The sequence below is a fragment of the Drosophila novamexicana genome, unplaced genomic scaffold (genome assembly GCF_003285875.2).
Source record: "Drosophila novamexicana strain 15010-1031.04,08,12 unplaced genomic scaffold, DnovRS2.1 tig00000108-arrow-pilon, whole genome shotgun sequence".
NCBI classification, from domain to species: Eukaryota; Metazoa; Arthropoda; class Insecta; order Diptera; family Drosophilidae; genus Drosophila; species Drosophila novamexicana.
In genome coordinates, this window is record NW_020824772.1 from 923,443 (window position 1) to 940,436 (window position 16,994).

Below are 16,994 nucleotides of genomic sequence, written 5' to 3' on the forward strand. Positions count from 1 at the left end.
TGGTGGTGTGCCCTCGCGGCTTTTGCAAAAGTAATACAAATTGAATATTTGTAACATATTATATTATTTGATAGAAGTTATAATTCGTAGCCCGCTCAATTCGTATAATTTTGAGAGCTCATTCACCCGACTTGAAACAGAACTTAAGTTGAGTAGTGTTCCAGTGACAGTGTGCGTGTAGTTGTGTAAATGTGTATATGTACGATTTAAAAATAAAACGGCAAATACATATTAAAATATTAAACAAGCAAGAAACAGAAGAAAAGGTCTTCTCGTGTCTTTTACGTGTGTGTGTGTGTGTGTGCTTTGCTGCTCTGCACTAGTGTACCCGTATATGTGTGTGGGGCCGTCGCTACCAATACCAGCATACGTTTCTCGTACGTGTTTACACATTCTGAGCTGTTTATGTATTAAAGGTAAATAGAATATAAAGAAAAGAGCAAAACACGGGCACGTTCTCTGTGCACAAAACCAACAAGCAAATGGTGTCGGCGGGGGCTGTGCGTGGGCGGGCCATAAGCCGCTGCCGCCAACGCTGCTGCTGCTACTGCTGCACTTTTCCCCCTCATAGCAAGAGGACTTGTTGTGGCAAATTCTAGGAAATTAAATTTTTGTTTTATTTTACTATTTAATATAAGTTTGTTAATGGTCCAGTCTTTAAATTAGAATAAATTTTAAACTGAACATTACACTTATATGTATGTCTGTTTGTATAAGTGCATATGCATTTGCATGTGTGTATTCACACACGTGTGTGCAGTGTGTGTGCCTGACCATGCAAAATCATGTGTTGCCACTTGGGCAGACATTATTGTACGTTCTGTTAATGTTGTTGTTGCTTGTTGCGCTCCTGTTTCTTATTGTTTTTCTTGCTGGCTGCGCATGTCTCCGTCGCAGTTGCAGTTGCACTCGCTGTGGCCATCGTCTTTCGTTGTTAATTCCAAGAAAAATCATAAAAACAAAAGCAAAAGAATTTTCGAGTGCAATAGCAGCGAATATATTAGCTCACATCTCTTTCTCGCTCTCTCACAATCACATTTGCTACTCTTGCTTTCTTGCCGAGACAGCGACGTTGACGTCGTCGTCGGCGTCGGCGTCGCGTCACACCGCGCGTTCTGCTCGCTCAACATTATCTTCTGGTTGTTCTGTTCTTCTGGTCTTGGTTCGTTCTTTCGTTCAATGTGTTGCGCACACGAACACAAATGCTCTCACTGGCCGTGTGCTGCCATTTACCATTTTGGACAAATTACTTTTCTTGTCGCCGTCGTCGTCGTCTTCTTCTTCTTCGTGTCAATGACGCCGCTGTCCGCTAACGTTTGCGACCAATTGTTTCTGCTGCGGTCATAATCGCGTCTATGCCTTCTCACAGATAAGCTGCGATAAGGTAAGTCAGCCCTCTCACTTGCTTTCTCTCTTGCTCTGTGTAATTCTTACACCTTTATGGCAAGTTAACTGCAACGCAATATGTGTTAAAAGAGTGAGATGGGGCTTATCAACACGGTATTCATGTGTACATGAGTATACATATGTGTGCGTGAACTTTTAATCAATCACTGTTGCTGCTGCTGTTGCTGCTCTGTAAACTCGTGCAGAAAATAAAACACTTAAAGAAACAGTTGCCAGATGTTTAAATGTGTGCGAGTGTGTGGGCTGTCGGACTGATAAAACACAAGAGCATACATATTCAATATTATATATGTACGGGGATGTATATATACATATACAAGTATCGATGCTTCGCTTACGTGCGGCATTGTTTGCTAATATCTTATATATTAGTCTGTACGCGGGCTAAAAATCTCAAAAGAAAAACAACAGCAACAACATCGATAATTGATTACCCAATAAAAAAATGCGGCTGGTGGTGGGGTGTGGGGCATCTGGTGGGCGGGTTTGACATTTGAAGCTGGGAGACTTCGTTGCAGCAAACATTGAAAGCAACGGCACACGTTCTCTCTCTCTCTCTCTTACACACACACACATGCCCACACACATAGCAGTTCACCTACACAAGCATAGGCACTTATTAAACTTTTATGAGCGCAATAATAAAAGCACAAAAAAATGGCACAGAATAAGCATGTGTGTGCGTGTGTGTGTGTGTACGAATTGCTTATAAAAAATTGAAAACGTAAGGAAAACTTTTTTTGCCGAAATATTTTATACCCTTTACTTAATGACATTTAACAAATGAAGTTTTCTATGATATGATAACTGAAGTTTACAATATTTGATATCGTGTTTGTAGATACTTACGCGGTATTTTATAGATAAGCTATATAATTGGCAAATCCTTAAAAGGCCGCTGTTAATAAGTGTTATACTATGTTATGTCAAAAGTTAACATTAACAATCAAATATTTGTTGCACTTATTTTTAGCAGTGCTCCAAAAGGCATACAAAAAGCTCATGTCGTGTTTTGCTGTTGCGTGTTGCGAAATGCACAACAAATTTATAATACCATATCTTTGATTGGGTGTAGAGAAAATAACACAAAATGATTTGCAGGCAGACGGGAAAGCAAAATACAAATGTTGAAACAGCAAAAATGCAAAGGGCAATAACAACAACAGCAAAGAACAGAAACTTGGAACATATATACATACGTACATATGTATGTACATATGTACGACATTTCTATATGTTATATTGCAAGTACATATGTATGAGTTTGTTTTGCTGACACGATTACATACATTTAACACTGCCAGTTATAACCTACATTTGAATATGCATATAAATACATTTATATGTATATATGTAAGCACTTACAGATCGTGCTTAGTAAGGGCTTACAATAAATAATAATTTCCATTTAAATAGAAATTTTAATAAAACATTTTACTTTTCTTAGCTGCTTGTCCAATTCCTTTGTCTACAACAAATTCCTATCCATATATTTTGTTATTTATATGCACGGAACTTGTGCATATATCTATTTATATATATATATACATATACATCTATATTTTGTTGAAAATTTGTTTATCTTTCGCCTTATGGCTGCGGCGTCGTCGCCATATCGTTGGTTCTATTTGTTTAGCAAGCGCTTTTGTTTGCTTAGCTAACCCTACAAAGAAAATCAAGATGTGTGCTTGCGTATTATTTTGGTATTGCAATTTGTTTATCTAAGAAGATTTTGCGGTACTTTTTACAATCTCAGATATGAATCAACTAGGGCAAATATAAGGGATGGCAGAAAGAACAGAGCTTAATACTTAACAGATAATCGCTCAAGTCAAGAACAATGATGAACTATGTGTTCTCGGGAGACTCGTGAAAATTATATTATAAGTAAAGTAAAACAATTATGTGTGTAGTAGATAGCTCTCTTGTGCGGACAAGTGCGCTTTATCCTGTTTAACGATCGAGTATATAATTGTTTCAATTCCAGATCTCGTTCCTTTTATATCAATATGCAAGATGCTTTAAGTTCCACGCCAGCTGAATTTTTCCCATGCTTCACATTTTGTATTACGTAGCGCCTGCATTTGTGCGCGGTATCTGTGTGGCTAGCCGTGTTATCAGCGGCAGTGCAGCTAGCTCTCATAGGTTTTCGCACAGCATTATTCATAATCTAAAAATGCAATTGAGGCATATTTCACATTTTGCGTTCTTCGAGTCACTTTTCGCTGTTTGATTCATGTTTGTTGCTTTTCGCAATTTGAGTTTTTGTTTGCTGCCTACAAATAGATACAGCTGCAGCTGCAAATACAAATACAGATACTGATACAAGTACACATGGTTGAGTGTGTGCATTAATAGTTGGCGATGTGGTCAGCAGTTTTAATTGAATGCTATTTAAATTGCCCGCTGGGTTTTCCACAGACGTCAATTGACTGACGAGCATGAAAATCAAAAGTCGCGAAACCAGTTTCGCAGTTTTCACTGTAACAAAAGCAACTTTCTTTGCCCATGCATTTCAAGGTTGCATTGTTGCGCCAGTTTTCTTGAAATGCAAAATTTTTCAAGGTTGTTTAGCACGCGGCATTTGAAAAATAAAACAAGAGGTTCTAGTCGGGAGCTCCCGACTAGGGGATACCCTGAACCCTTTTCTTCCAGCATCAAATGCATATATATATATTCTATTTTAGCAGCTATATGTCAAGTTTGGGGACTCTAGCTCTTATTATTTACCAAAATTGCCCAAAAAACAGGATTTCGATTTTTATCGATTGCTTGGAAAGGGAGTAAGTTATCGATTATCGGAAACAAACTCGATCTGCGCAGGCACTAGGAGCACCTACATCTAAAATTGCAAGCCTCTAGCTCTTATAAGTTCTGAGATCGTTGCGTTCATACATACGGACGGACGGACGGACAGACAGACAGACGGAGAGGACTAAATCGACTCGGCTATTGATGCTAATCAAGAATATATATATTTTATGGGGTCGGAGATGCTTCCTTCTGCCTGTTACATACATTTGAATTTTGCACAAATACAATATACCCCTATACCCATTTTTAATGGGTTCAGGGTATAAAAAAGAAGCATAGAGAGTGAAAACTCTTTTATTCTGCGAAGAGCTTTAAGTGAAGCTTAAGCTAGAGTCGGAAGTTGCCGCGGCTTGCTTACAGCAAGCTAAAGAAGCTGTTTTGTTGACATATAAAGCTGCCATGTGGCAACTAAAGTGTTTTGGTCGACGCTGCCCGTCTTGGAGACATCCTGCACTTTGCCAGAATTGCCATGGCACTTTAATTATATATTATACCGAGGCTAGATATCGATGTTTATCGATTTTAAAGTTATCGATAACTTGCAATAATCTTAATCTGCGTGTGCAATAGAACACTTATACTCCAATCTTATTCATATAGTAGAAGTTATCCGGCTAGATTGTCGCGGTAGTTGTTGCTGACCAGGAAGCATACTTTACTATTTATTTCTAATGGGTACAGGGTATTATTTTTGTTTTAACAGTTACTTGCGCTTTTCGAGCACATGTGAGTCTTATCAATATTCAAATTTGCATTATCAACATGCATACGTGTTGGCGTCAGGTCATGAGCGACAAGTTTGTTGTGATCTTATCGCGTTTCTAAACGCGTCTAAAAACTTTTCCATTATCATGAAAAGGAAGATCCCAATTTAAAGTTACGTATTCTGATGAGATGCCATCACCTTGTGCAAATAATTTGATAAATTTAATGGCTAAGTGAACTCGGTTTATTTCCTTATCAATTTCATGGAAATGAGCAATAAACGTCCGTATTATAAAGTTTGGGTTATCTAGTCGTGGGTGCATAGTACAGAAATATTCTATATTCCAAAATATATTTAACTTGATTGAAATAAAGGAACTAAATATGATTTCTTTTCGTAAAATACGGGATAAAGTTTGGAAAATTCAGTTTTTGCATGAGATTGCTTTAAAATTGTGTTACAAAATCAATAAACACGCTTTTCCAGTGAAAAGTGAGCGAAATAGATATTTGTAGAAAAACTTTCGGCACGGCCAAGGCCACGAAATAATATGTACATAATAAACTTCTTTGAACTAGTATATGTATAAATTTGTTTTGATTACATTGCTTAAGTTATATCGATTTAAATGTTATTGCTGATATTTAGTCATTGTCGTCTCGGCTATAAGAATTTTATAATTTACATAAATGAGAGGAACTGTAATTCCTTGGAACTGATTTAAAATACCTACGTCAAATGCTAAACTTTTGGGCACATTGAAGATTCAAGTTTCTCTGTTTTTGAGAAATTTAATCAAATTTATTTATTCGTTGCCTTGCATGAACAAAAAACAGAGCGCAGACACGTTTTGAACTTATTAAAGGCAACATTTTGTTATGTTAAAGACTTTATTCAGTTGCCTGGGCAATGGTTACGTATGCGTAACTTATACTTTATGAACGTATCGCTTTATAAATATATTCCCCTCTTATTTGTTCAATGCTACTGCGCTGTGCTGCACTTGGACCCCCCGATGGGGCTTTGGCTCGTCGCGGCCCCGCCTCTTGCTCCACACACGCGAATACAAAAATATATGTTTTATTGACATATGATATGCCGCTATCGACAATTTTGCAGTCGCCGTTTCCCTAATACGACCGGTTATCGAGATTGTATTTTATTTTATTTTTATAAAATACCCTTTCCCATCGGTGTTATGAACTGTTCATAAAATTGTACATTTTCTTTTATTAGAATATAACTAGATCAATCGCATTCAAGTAATGCGGGACGTTAAATCAATTGGATTTTGAGTCAACAAATACTTCAGTTTATTTTATAATACAATTTTAACATATTGAGCAGCTGCGCAATAACATTTGCTGTATTATGTATACAGTTATGTACACATATGTTATGTTAAAAGCTTAACATTTTACTGTTACGTTACATACTTCCACAGTTTGTTTATGTTTGTTTGCCTCTCCAATCGAGAGTATATTGTATTCGTTGGATCTCTGAGATTATATTTTGTTTTCCATTTTATTGGCTTCGTTTTATCGGCAATGTGCTGTGTCTCATGCTTCCCCTCTCTATTTTTGGCAACTTTGTTTCTGCGTTTCGCTCAGCTTTTTTGTTGTTTTATTTATATTTTTATTGCAGGTAAACAACAAAAAGCGGCACAATTTTTTATTTTGTGGGTTTTTAAGTCGCACGCTTGGCTCGTTCTTTGCACACATATTTTATAGGTCGAATGCTAAAAGCGGTTTTATCAAAGAATATGGCAAAAGTATGGTTACAAATACAATAATAAATACACATGTATTATATTAGTATGCACATTTAATTATAATTTGCAGCAGTATTTTGCTTGTGTTAATTATACATTGGCCCACTACCTTGGCTGTGCTTGTTGTGTGTGTGGCTTTTGTTTTCATTCACTTAATTTGACCAAAATATGAATTTACATAATTTTCATGTTCGACGTTTTCATGGAAACAGCAACAATCAAAATATTTGAACAAGTTTTCCCAAAACTAGTTCACATTGTGTACTTATCTTAATGATTTCTGGCAATTCGATTGATAAGCCCCAGCTAGTCAGCAGAGCCAGCTGTTAAGCAGCTTATCGTATCGACTAAATCTTTCAGGGCAATTGATTCATAAGTCCTAAAACGTTTATTTTTACCTTTTTGTTTGGCCTCTTATCAAGAGTAGGCGAGCTAGCGTGTTGTCTAGGGTACATTTCCGACTAATTTGCAATTCGTAGTAAATATACTAAGTTTCGTTGTTGTGTTATTTAAAATTTAACCATGCCAAAACTCTTGAGTTGCATTTCGCCTACACTTATCGACTGTGTGTTTGTATAAAAGCAGGGCTCCTGTTTCGAAAGCACTTTAGTCGCGTTGCTTTTCTGGTTTAAATTGTTTGCACATTTCCAATTGTTTGAAACAAATTGATTCGTATGTATACACAGCCGTTGTCATTCTATACTCACGCATAAATTATAATATATACATTTAATTCTTTATAATTGTCTGGCGACAGAGCTGCATTGTTATTTATAAACACACGTCAGCTGCGACATTGCCGCTGCTTATCTCAGGTGACGCAGGTGAAGTTCGCATCCAAACAAAACGCGTCGATGGAATAAACAATCGAACAATCAAACAGAGAGAGAGAGAGAGAAGCCGCCGCTTTTTCTCTCTTTTGTTGCGTGGGTGGGTGGTTGCCTTTCTCTCCATATCCCTCTCCTTCGCACTCTCTCGCAATCTCATTATCCAATCCAGGGAATATACATGCATATATTATAATTTGCATGGGCGTCTCGTTCAAGGTCACAGGTGCTTGCAGCCATTTTGCTAGAAATTGTACCAAATTTATGTACAGCGAAAACAAATAAATACGCAGCTTTTGTTGTGTTATCAACAATTTCCACCCAGTTGGCATTTGCATTGTGCTGCTGCGGCAGCAGCCTTGAACTACTAACCATTTGGCTTAATGGCAGCCTGGTTAACCCAACAAAATATCATGAAACTCGTTGAAAAACCTGCACAATCTTTTGGGCTACCTAAGCCGCGGTGTTGTTCGGCTATGTCAATTCGTTAGTGAGCCGCACATCCGATAGGTTTTGGGCCTGCAACAGGTAACACAGGCCACGGGCTTGACCTGTTTTTGGGCTGTTGTTCCTTTTGCTATGGATGGGAGCGTGTCTGGAATGTTGTGAGTTGTGGAAATCGTTACTTTCAATATCAAAATCGATAGATTCTTTTTGCGAGTTTAATTAAAGTCGTTTCCCCTCTCAGCATAGGGATGTGAGTGTGTCTGGCAATGAAAGTGCAAACACGGAAGTCATAACATTCCTTAGAATTATTATCATCCAGATATTTTAATCGATAGACTAGACTTTAAAATGAAAAAGAAGAAAAAAGCAGAGTTCCTCTTGTTCCTCTTGTTAGAGTCCTTTCTGAATGGAGATGAAAACGTGCCTAGAAAATGAAACTGGAAGCTCGGTAATCTTAACTTGCTGGTAATATAATTGTCTAGAAATTAAAATCAATAGACTAAACTTTAAAATTCTTCTTTCCGAGAACGAGAAAAAGAAAAGAAAAGATATGGTGATATGTTTTTTCGATTTAAGTACTTTGCTCTAGTACTCTGAAGCTTTAGTTTTAAAAAGAAATCTTGTTAAGCATCACAATTTTATTCAATTTTCACTCACGAAGATTAACTTCAAAATTCTTTAAGAAATGTTTATATGTCAGGTATCAAATGCTTTCCCTTAAATCTTGGACCGTGACACGGTCAGCTCTCATCTCTAGAGCCTGCCGAATTTCATTGTGTCTTTTTGTTTTCTTGTATAAGTGTATTTTGATTTTTATCTAATTTTAGTTGCTGCGGCGGGCTGCTCTCTTTTTGAGCCTGGTCAGACTGGTTTGGCCTGTTTGGCCATTTCTCGGGCCATTCATGTTTGCTACGTTCGCTGCGTTCGCGTTGTCCCTTTTTTCTAGAGAACTACGAAAATTAGCGTATCGACCACAAAAGCAAACAAATGTCTCGCCATGAGCTGCTTTTGTTGGGGTCTTTGGTTTACCGGCGGCTTGTTGTTGTCGTTCTTGTTGTTTGGGTTCTTGTTGTTTTTGTTTGTTGTTCTCGTCTACTGTTTGTTTCTCTGCCGATCACGTTTTGGTGTCCCCCACACGACGAAACGGGAATGATCTTATAATCGCAAATGATCATCTTCTAAATGCCTTCTAAAACTTGTATTTGCAATGCGCAATTAATTTTTACACCTGTCCAACTGTCCGGGAGTCCATCTGGCAACCATTTCTTTGGGGTGCGTCGGATATTTGCTTGCTTTCTGGTCGAGTTATGTTTATTTACTTATTTTCTCACTGCCGTGCGAGTTTCTGTTGCTTTGTTTGCGTTTTGCCAATACGTTATGGTAATTAAAGTTGTGTTTTGTTAGCACATGGCTCTATCGCATCCCTCCACTCGAAGCCACCCATACAATAAACCACACACCAGGCTCAAGCGCACACACAATGGCGCCTCTTGTGGCGCGTTCTATTCTAGCTGGACAACAAGTTCATCAGCATTGTTTGCATATACGTTTTATGTTTATGTATATTATATATGTTTTCTTACATATTTACATTTACCTTTAGATCCCGCCTGCTGGGGCAGGGGTTGTTAGATAAGCTGCAACGTTGCATATTCAATGCGTGACATTTAAAACTTAAAAAATACCCAATTTAAAAAGCTTTTAACTTACGATGTAACAAAGTTTTGAAACTGACATTTTCACTTCAAACTTATTTTATAAATAAAGATAAGTATAAAGAATAAAGGGGTTAAAGATAATTCAAGCATATATAACTTAATTTCTTTCATTTTGAAATTTCTGTGAAATTTAATGCATAAACTCAGAGATTGTCTTCGGTTTAGCCAAATGCTTGACAATTAAATTCATTTCCATTTGTGTAAGTCGCATGTGGTCCACAAGCTAGAGCTTTATTTCGTCATTTTGGCTTTGTGTAGAAAATTTGAATAAGGGACTCGCATTTGTAACCTACACACTCACACAAACATCGATACAGACACACACACATCCATATGTACATATAATATTCCCCTCATATAATCCTTGCCACTTATATGCTTATGTATATATATTTTTTTTATAGTTTTTCTATCCATAAGCATTCATATCTAACATTCCGTTTGTGCGTGTGCATTTTATGGACGAATCCAACTTCCAATTTGCTTGTGGAAGTCAGCAGCTGGACCTTGGCCAGGTCATCGGCGCCGTCACCACCAAGCAGCCAGAGAGCCAAGCAAAAATGCATTAAAAATACAAAAAAAAAAGAAAAACAATAAGAAACCAAACTGCATGAAAATTAAACCAAAATAAGACAATTGAAATTAATAAAACAAAGACAGAATCATAATATCCAAATACTCTGGGCCAAAAAGCACACATTGTCAGCAGTTTCCCTGTCATTGCATCCTGGTTGTAGCACATGCAACAGCTGCATCGCTCACGCTAACATCCCATACACATTCATCCAAGCCAATAAACCATATGAGCAGCATGAGTCTGTGGAAGCGCATCTCGAGCCATGCCGACTGCGAGCAGCGCATGGCGGCTTACTACAATAAGAAGGGTCTGTACGACCTGCGCCTATGCTTGGCGCCCTGGATCGAAGACAGAATAATGTGAGTAGTTGTCCCGAGTCTCCACAGAGTGGCCATTATTTGCTTGATCAGTGGGTAAAGCTAAGGTACTTAAACTAAGACACAATGTTAGGTATGGGCTCTATTTACAAACAAGGCTTTCAAATTTCTATATCCTAACCAACGGTTCGCTTCAAGAATCGCTTAGTGCTAAAATATTTCAAGTTATTGAACGTTCTAGAGCGCTCCTCGACGATAAGTGAGATGCTATTTTCTTTTTTACTTTTAAATGTTAAGCAAATGACGAAGTTGGGTGTAAGTGCCTCAGATCAGTTCCGCGGTCAGGGTAACAATACAAAATACTGCCAAACCGGCTTAATTGAGCTTCGTTTAAGACCAATTCAAATATTTTCTTCTAATACTCTCACTCTCTCTCTTTCTCTATCTCTCATACACACACAGGTCCGAGCAGATAACGCCAAATTCAACAAATCAATTAGAACGTGTAGCGATCAAGTTTATTGAGGATCTGCAGCAAAAACTTTTATCGACACGTGCCAGCGATCAGGTGCTGAAGTATCGCCTGGTGGAGCTCTGTGCCCTTATCCAACGCACACCGGCACTTGAGCTTTATACGCATTTGCGCAGCGGCCTGCAAAAGGAATTGCAGCTAGCCGCCGAGAAGAGTGTTGCCGTTGCCGCCGCGGGCCAATCGATGCCGCTGAACACCTATAATATGAACAATGCAGTGTCCGCTGCCGCCGCTGTCGTTGGCATGAACGGTGGTTATGTTGATACTAGTGACTTGTTAGGCGTTGCTGGATCATCCCCAGTTGCTGCTGGTATGTCAACCGGCATAATGCATAACATGGGTGAAAATGCAACGGCCGGCCCTATGGCCACACCCAAGGTGGAACTGTACGAAGTACATCATCAGATTATGCACAGCTTGAATGAATTCTCCAGATGCACCGATAGTCTCAAAGTTCTGGTGCAAAGCTATCGATATATGATCAACGCGCCCAATTCACCCGATGCTGAGACACTGTTCAAGCGTTTAATTGAGGAGAAGAGCTCATTGGTTGCCAGGCTGCAACGCAGCTTTTTGTACTATGACTCGCTGCAGGATATGGTCATTGCGGAACTGAAGAATTGGCGACGCCAACAGGCCCTCGCCGGCAATGGGGCACATTTTAGCGAGAATATGCTGGATGATATACAACGTTGCTTTGAGCTGTTGGAATCATTTGTCATTCATCTGCTGTCCGCTGTAAAAGAGACGATTTTCGTGCGGCTTATGAACGATGATCCAGACCTTAATTGTCTGCTAGAGCGGGTTCAGGTGGCACAAAAGAATTTAGTGTGCTCCGCCTTTATTGTGGATAAGCAGCCGCCGCAGGTAATGAAGACAAATACACGCTTTGCGGCTTCAGTGCGTTGGCTACTCGGCTCCCAGCTAGGCATACAAATGAATCCGCCCACAGTCGAGTGTATTATAATGTCAGGTAAGCATCTTGCTAATATACCCATTAATTTTCTCCTCTAATTGTTCTTATTAACTTTGCAGAGTTGCAGGCTCAGCGTTTTGTGACCCGTGGCACACACATGGATGTGACACATAGCAGCCTGGCTGGACAATCGTCGGGCGAGATACAAAACTGCTCCAGCACCATGGAGTATCAGGAGAGCAATCATGTATTCTCCGCCAGCTTTAGAAATATGCAGCTGAAGAAGATCAAGCGCGCCGAGAAGAAGGGTACCGAGAGCGTCATGGATGAGAAGTTTGCATTGTTCTTCTATGCCACAACAACAGTAAATGATTATCAGATTCGCGTCTGGACACTGTCGCTGCCCGTGGTGGTAATTGTCCATGGCAATCAAGAGCCACAATCTTGGGCCACCATTACCTGGGACAATGCATTCGCAGATATTGTTCGTGATCCGTTTGTGGTCACTGATCGTGTCACCTGGCGTCAACTATCTGTTGCACTCAACACCAAATTTGGCTCCTGCACACAGCGCGCCCTGACCTCGGAGAATTTGGAGTTTCTATGTGAGTTCTATGAAAGCAAGCTTATTAACGACAGTGTATTAAATATTTTTTATAATCAGTTGAGAAGCTGCATCGTGACAATATTGTCGGCGAGCGCAATAATGAGCATATTTCCTGGAATCAGTTTTGTAAGGAACCGTTACCGGATCGCACGTTCACCTTCTGGGAATGGTTCTTCGCCATTATGAAACTGACCAAAGACCATTTGCTATCCATGTGGAAAGCAGGTCGCATTACGGGCTTCATCAACAAGGCCAAGGCGCACGATGATCTCTTGCGGGCCGTGACTGGCATCGGCACCTTTTTGTTGCGCTTCTCTGACAGCGAGTTGGGTGCGTAAATACAATTTAGTATGTTGATACCCTTTCTTAATGGCTTCTCTGTTTTTCCTTTTGCTTAGGTGGTGTTACCATTGCCTATGTTAATGAATGTGGCTCGGTGACAATGTTATCACCTTGGACTGCACGCGATTTCCAAATACTCAATCTGGCCGATCGCATTCGCGATCTGGAAATGCTGCGTTGTCTGCATCCGACCGACATCAACGTGCAACCGTTGGATCGCGATCTTGCTTTTGGCGACTTTTATACACAGCGTACTGGTACGGCTCCAAGCCCATAAAATTCGAAACGAATTGTTCTGATTGGAATACCTAAAAAGTTGATTTTGTTTGACAACAATAAGCAGTCGTAAAAGAATGAAGAGTTCATTTCATTTGTCTTGGAATTTATTTGATCAATGTTTTGTTACATCCATTACATATACGTTAATATTATTATAATGCTAATTTTATTGTCAAGCAAGTCAACTTGGGTATCCTTTGTCACACACATACGTTAATATTTAACTTTTTTTATCTGCACAGAACCAACGCCCCGTGTCGATGGATATGTGCCAAGCACGATACGCGTGCAGGTGCGTACCACTGGGGATACAGGCTCCATAAGTGGCACGCCCCATCACCCAATGCAGTCACCGCCGCAGGATAGCATGTCGATGGGAAAGTAAGTTTTGCATGGCTGACCTCTTACCAACACGAGGCGTTTCTAAACGCCACTTCCTAATGTTTGTTTTTTGTATTATTTATTTATTTATTTTCTGTTGCTCCTGTTTACTCAGTTTTGAGTACCCCAAGACCCAAAGAAAAACCCGCAGTTCGCATTTGGCTTGCTGGGTTTTAGTTTCCGTGCAGTCTCTACTGTATTTTACATTTTATATATTAAGCTTTATTTGGTTTGAACCCAATTTTAAAGAGTTTAATTAGATTGCAATACTTTGAAATCGAGAGGGATACTAAAAAAAAAAAAAAAACCAAACAAAGCGATACCAAAAACGTTTTAAAAGTTCCATTTTAATAAAAAATATTATTTGTTGGCGTTTATTGTTTATGTTGTTTTGTTGTGTTTTATTTTTCGTTCGGCTTTTTGTTTATTTAGTATATATAATATCAATATCAATAAAAAAAAAAGTAATTGTGCTACGCAGTATTGGTAAAAAAAAAACTGTAACTTACTCTACTCTTTGTTTATTTTCATTTTCTACTTTTATGCGTTTTTAATTTGTTGTGTTGTGGTACCTATCCAGTTATTCTCCACCTAGTGGCATCATGTTTTATAATCCATCGAGCGTCGCAACCACATCCTATAACAGGGATGATTCTGATTCAGATGATAGCTCTGTGGCGCGTGAGCTCGAGAATTATGTCAACAATACAGCACCAGACGATCCCATACTGGGTCAGATAAGTCGCACCATACTGAATGTGTGCGCTAATGGGCATGAAGCACAGTGGATGATGCCCACTAAATCAGCATATGCCGTACCATCGCCCTATAATCAAACGGTCCAATATTAAAACACGAAATCGAATTGAGAGCTAGTTTGGGTTGTGCCTCTTACCGAAAGGTATTGTTTGATACCTACATATCTATCTATATATTTATGTACCAATCGCAATCGCATCAATATCACCAAACAAAACAAAAAAAAAACTGCTCTATGTCCACAGTTCGCAATAGACAACATCAAAATATGTCGCTAATTTGTCTGTTGAAGGGCCAAGGTTTTAACAGCGCGTCCATTTCGTCTGCCCAACAACAAAAAAAAAATACATCATTGCACCGCCCTCCCGAGCCTCTGCATAACATAAACTCACGCCACTCGCCACTTGCCACTTGCAACACTTGTCACATTCATTTGATATGCCCACTGTCGCTGCCCATTGTACTAACTTCTCAACCTTATCAGGTCGCTCGCTCAGTTTCAATTTTAAGATCCTCACATTTATATATATTTAAATATATATAATTCTTATTCGTTGTATTATCCTAAATGTTCTCACTTCAAAGTATTGCCATCTTTTTAAGCTTTTCAGCTGCCGCAAATGTGATATGCTTATACAGATACATTGTATATGTATATGTATACATTGATATTGATATCTAATGAAATTCTATATTCTAACTTTTGATATAATCGCAGCTTGCAGAATAGCACCATCATGCATTTGTAAACGCCAATGAACAACACAAGAACAATGAATACAATTATATATATTAGGAAAAAGTGGCTTTTAATAAGCAACACTTTTGGGTCTTTATTGGAATTAAACAAATAGCAGTTTATTGCATGCACTTTTCCTTTCATATGAAACTCTTTATGTTTATTCGTAATTGTTGTTAGCGTCATGAATTAAATTTGATGTTATTGTTGTTGTTAATATTAAATTGGCGCGCATATTGAATGCGTTGTTAAGGCTATTTAAATAGAGGAGGGTCACCAACAGACAATTGTTAAAATATAACCATTTGTTTAACATACATTTTGCAAGATATACCTTTTCCTTAAAATACATTATTCATTTGATTCACAACTAACATCATTTGACACATTCTAAATATATTTTAAAAATAGCGACTTGTTTGCATATTGTTTTATTTTGTTTATTAATTTTTGGTTTTTTTTCTACTCTTTTTATATTTTCTTCAATTTTAGTGGTAGTGATTTTCCCATGGCGGACTTTGATACGATGCAGAACTTTGATGTGTATAATAGGCTATAAGCCTATTAAGAGCATACATACATTTTTATATATATATATGCAAATATAAACCTATATATAAATGCGAAAATGTATAATTAAATTACGTAAACAAAGGAATCCTATATACATTGTATGTTTGCAAGAATTTGCCGCTATTAACGACGTCCATTAGATGTTTACTGTAACCAACCAAACTTCCCACACAATTCACAACGAATCGGACACTTCGACATTAACTTATAAAACTGTTTTACCTAAATGTCATTTTACATATTTGGAATGCATCATTGTGGCATGTGTTTTATTTTTGGTATGTATAGACTTAATTTATCAGTTATATTTTTACAGATTTGTTGGCTATCCGGCATATATATTCCATACAGTAAAGAATAGATTTCTGGTTGTGATTTCAAATTGATAGCAGAATTTATCGTTACCTTTGTTATCTTACTATTTAATATATATATATATTTATATATATACACACACTCATACACACGCGGGCACACACACGAAACTATAAATGTTATAACTATATCAACAAGTACAAGATATAATAATTAAATGAAAAATGTTTTAAATATTTTATACAAATTTTATTCGAAAATTTTACTGAATGTTAATCGTCTACTCGAATTTATTGTCAAATGGATTTTAACACACATGCATATACTATGTATGCATTAATAATGGTGGGATACTGTGTTTGGCGCGAACTAAGCTGGTTTCAGAAGGCAACTTTATAAATTAGCCTGCGATAGACTAGAAAAAGATATTGAACTGAGGAACGGATACGAATTTACACAGATACAGTCAGCGATATTTATATGTATGTTTATCTAGTTAGACTTATACAAAACTTATTACAAAACACAAATACAAAAAGAAGAATATTTAAATGTATTTTTATCTAAATGTTTAATGTGGTTAACTGTTCGACTAGTTGTAAGCATCATATTTTGATTTCAGTATTTAAAACTATTTTATTTATTCTTGCAGCATTTGTGAAAACGCCAAAAACGACTCAACAAAACGACAAGAGCAATGCATGCAAATTGCGGCACTTCAACACACTCACACACACACACACACACACACACACACACACAGACACCCACACATATCCAGATCATTAAATTTTAATCATTTTTTTGCTTACAGATTTTGTATTTTGGTTTAAATGTGTATTTGATTTTTGTAAACAAATTGTGGCATGCAACATTTGGAATGTGTGTGTAATACGTGCTTAGACACGACTTTGGCAATTTTGTCAAATGTCTGTATTAAAATGAATTAATCTTAAGTGCTTAAGTT

General features: G+C 37.8%; 1 protein-coding gene across 5 annotated transcripts; it reads left to right on the plus strand.

Moving 5' to 3' along the window:
* Positions 1-16,793, plus strand: LOC115771920 (signal transducer and transcription activator). Of its 5 annotated transcripts, none has more exons than XM_030717817.1 (8): positions 1-30; positions 11,047-12,089; positions 12,152-12,637; positions 12,697-12,969; positions 13,038-13,238; positions 13,503-13,641; positions 14,222-14,542; positions 15,632-15,709. In XM_030717817.1, the coding sequence occupies exons 2-7, from the start codon at positions 11,300-11,302 to the stop codon at positions 14,490-14,492; spliced, it is 2,160 nt and encodes a 719-aa protein (XP_030573677.1). In that variant the 5' UTR covers positions 1-30; positions 11,047-11,299; the 3' UTR covers positions 14,493-14,542; positions 15,632-15,709. The 5 variants fall into 5 exon arrangements, with proteins under 5 accessions (XP_030573677.1, XP_030573676.1, XP_030573674.1 ...); XM_030717816.1 differs by lacking the exon at positions 1-30 and adding an exon at positions 256-377; XM_030717814.1 differs by lacking the exons at positions 1-30; positions 14,222-14,542 and adding exons at positions 10,299-10,626; positions 16,680-16,793 and having other exon boundaries at positions 15,632-15,990.
* The last annotated feature ends 201 nt before the right edge of the window (positions 16,794-16,994 follow it).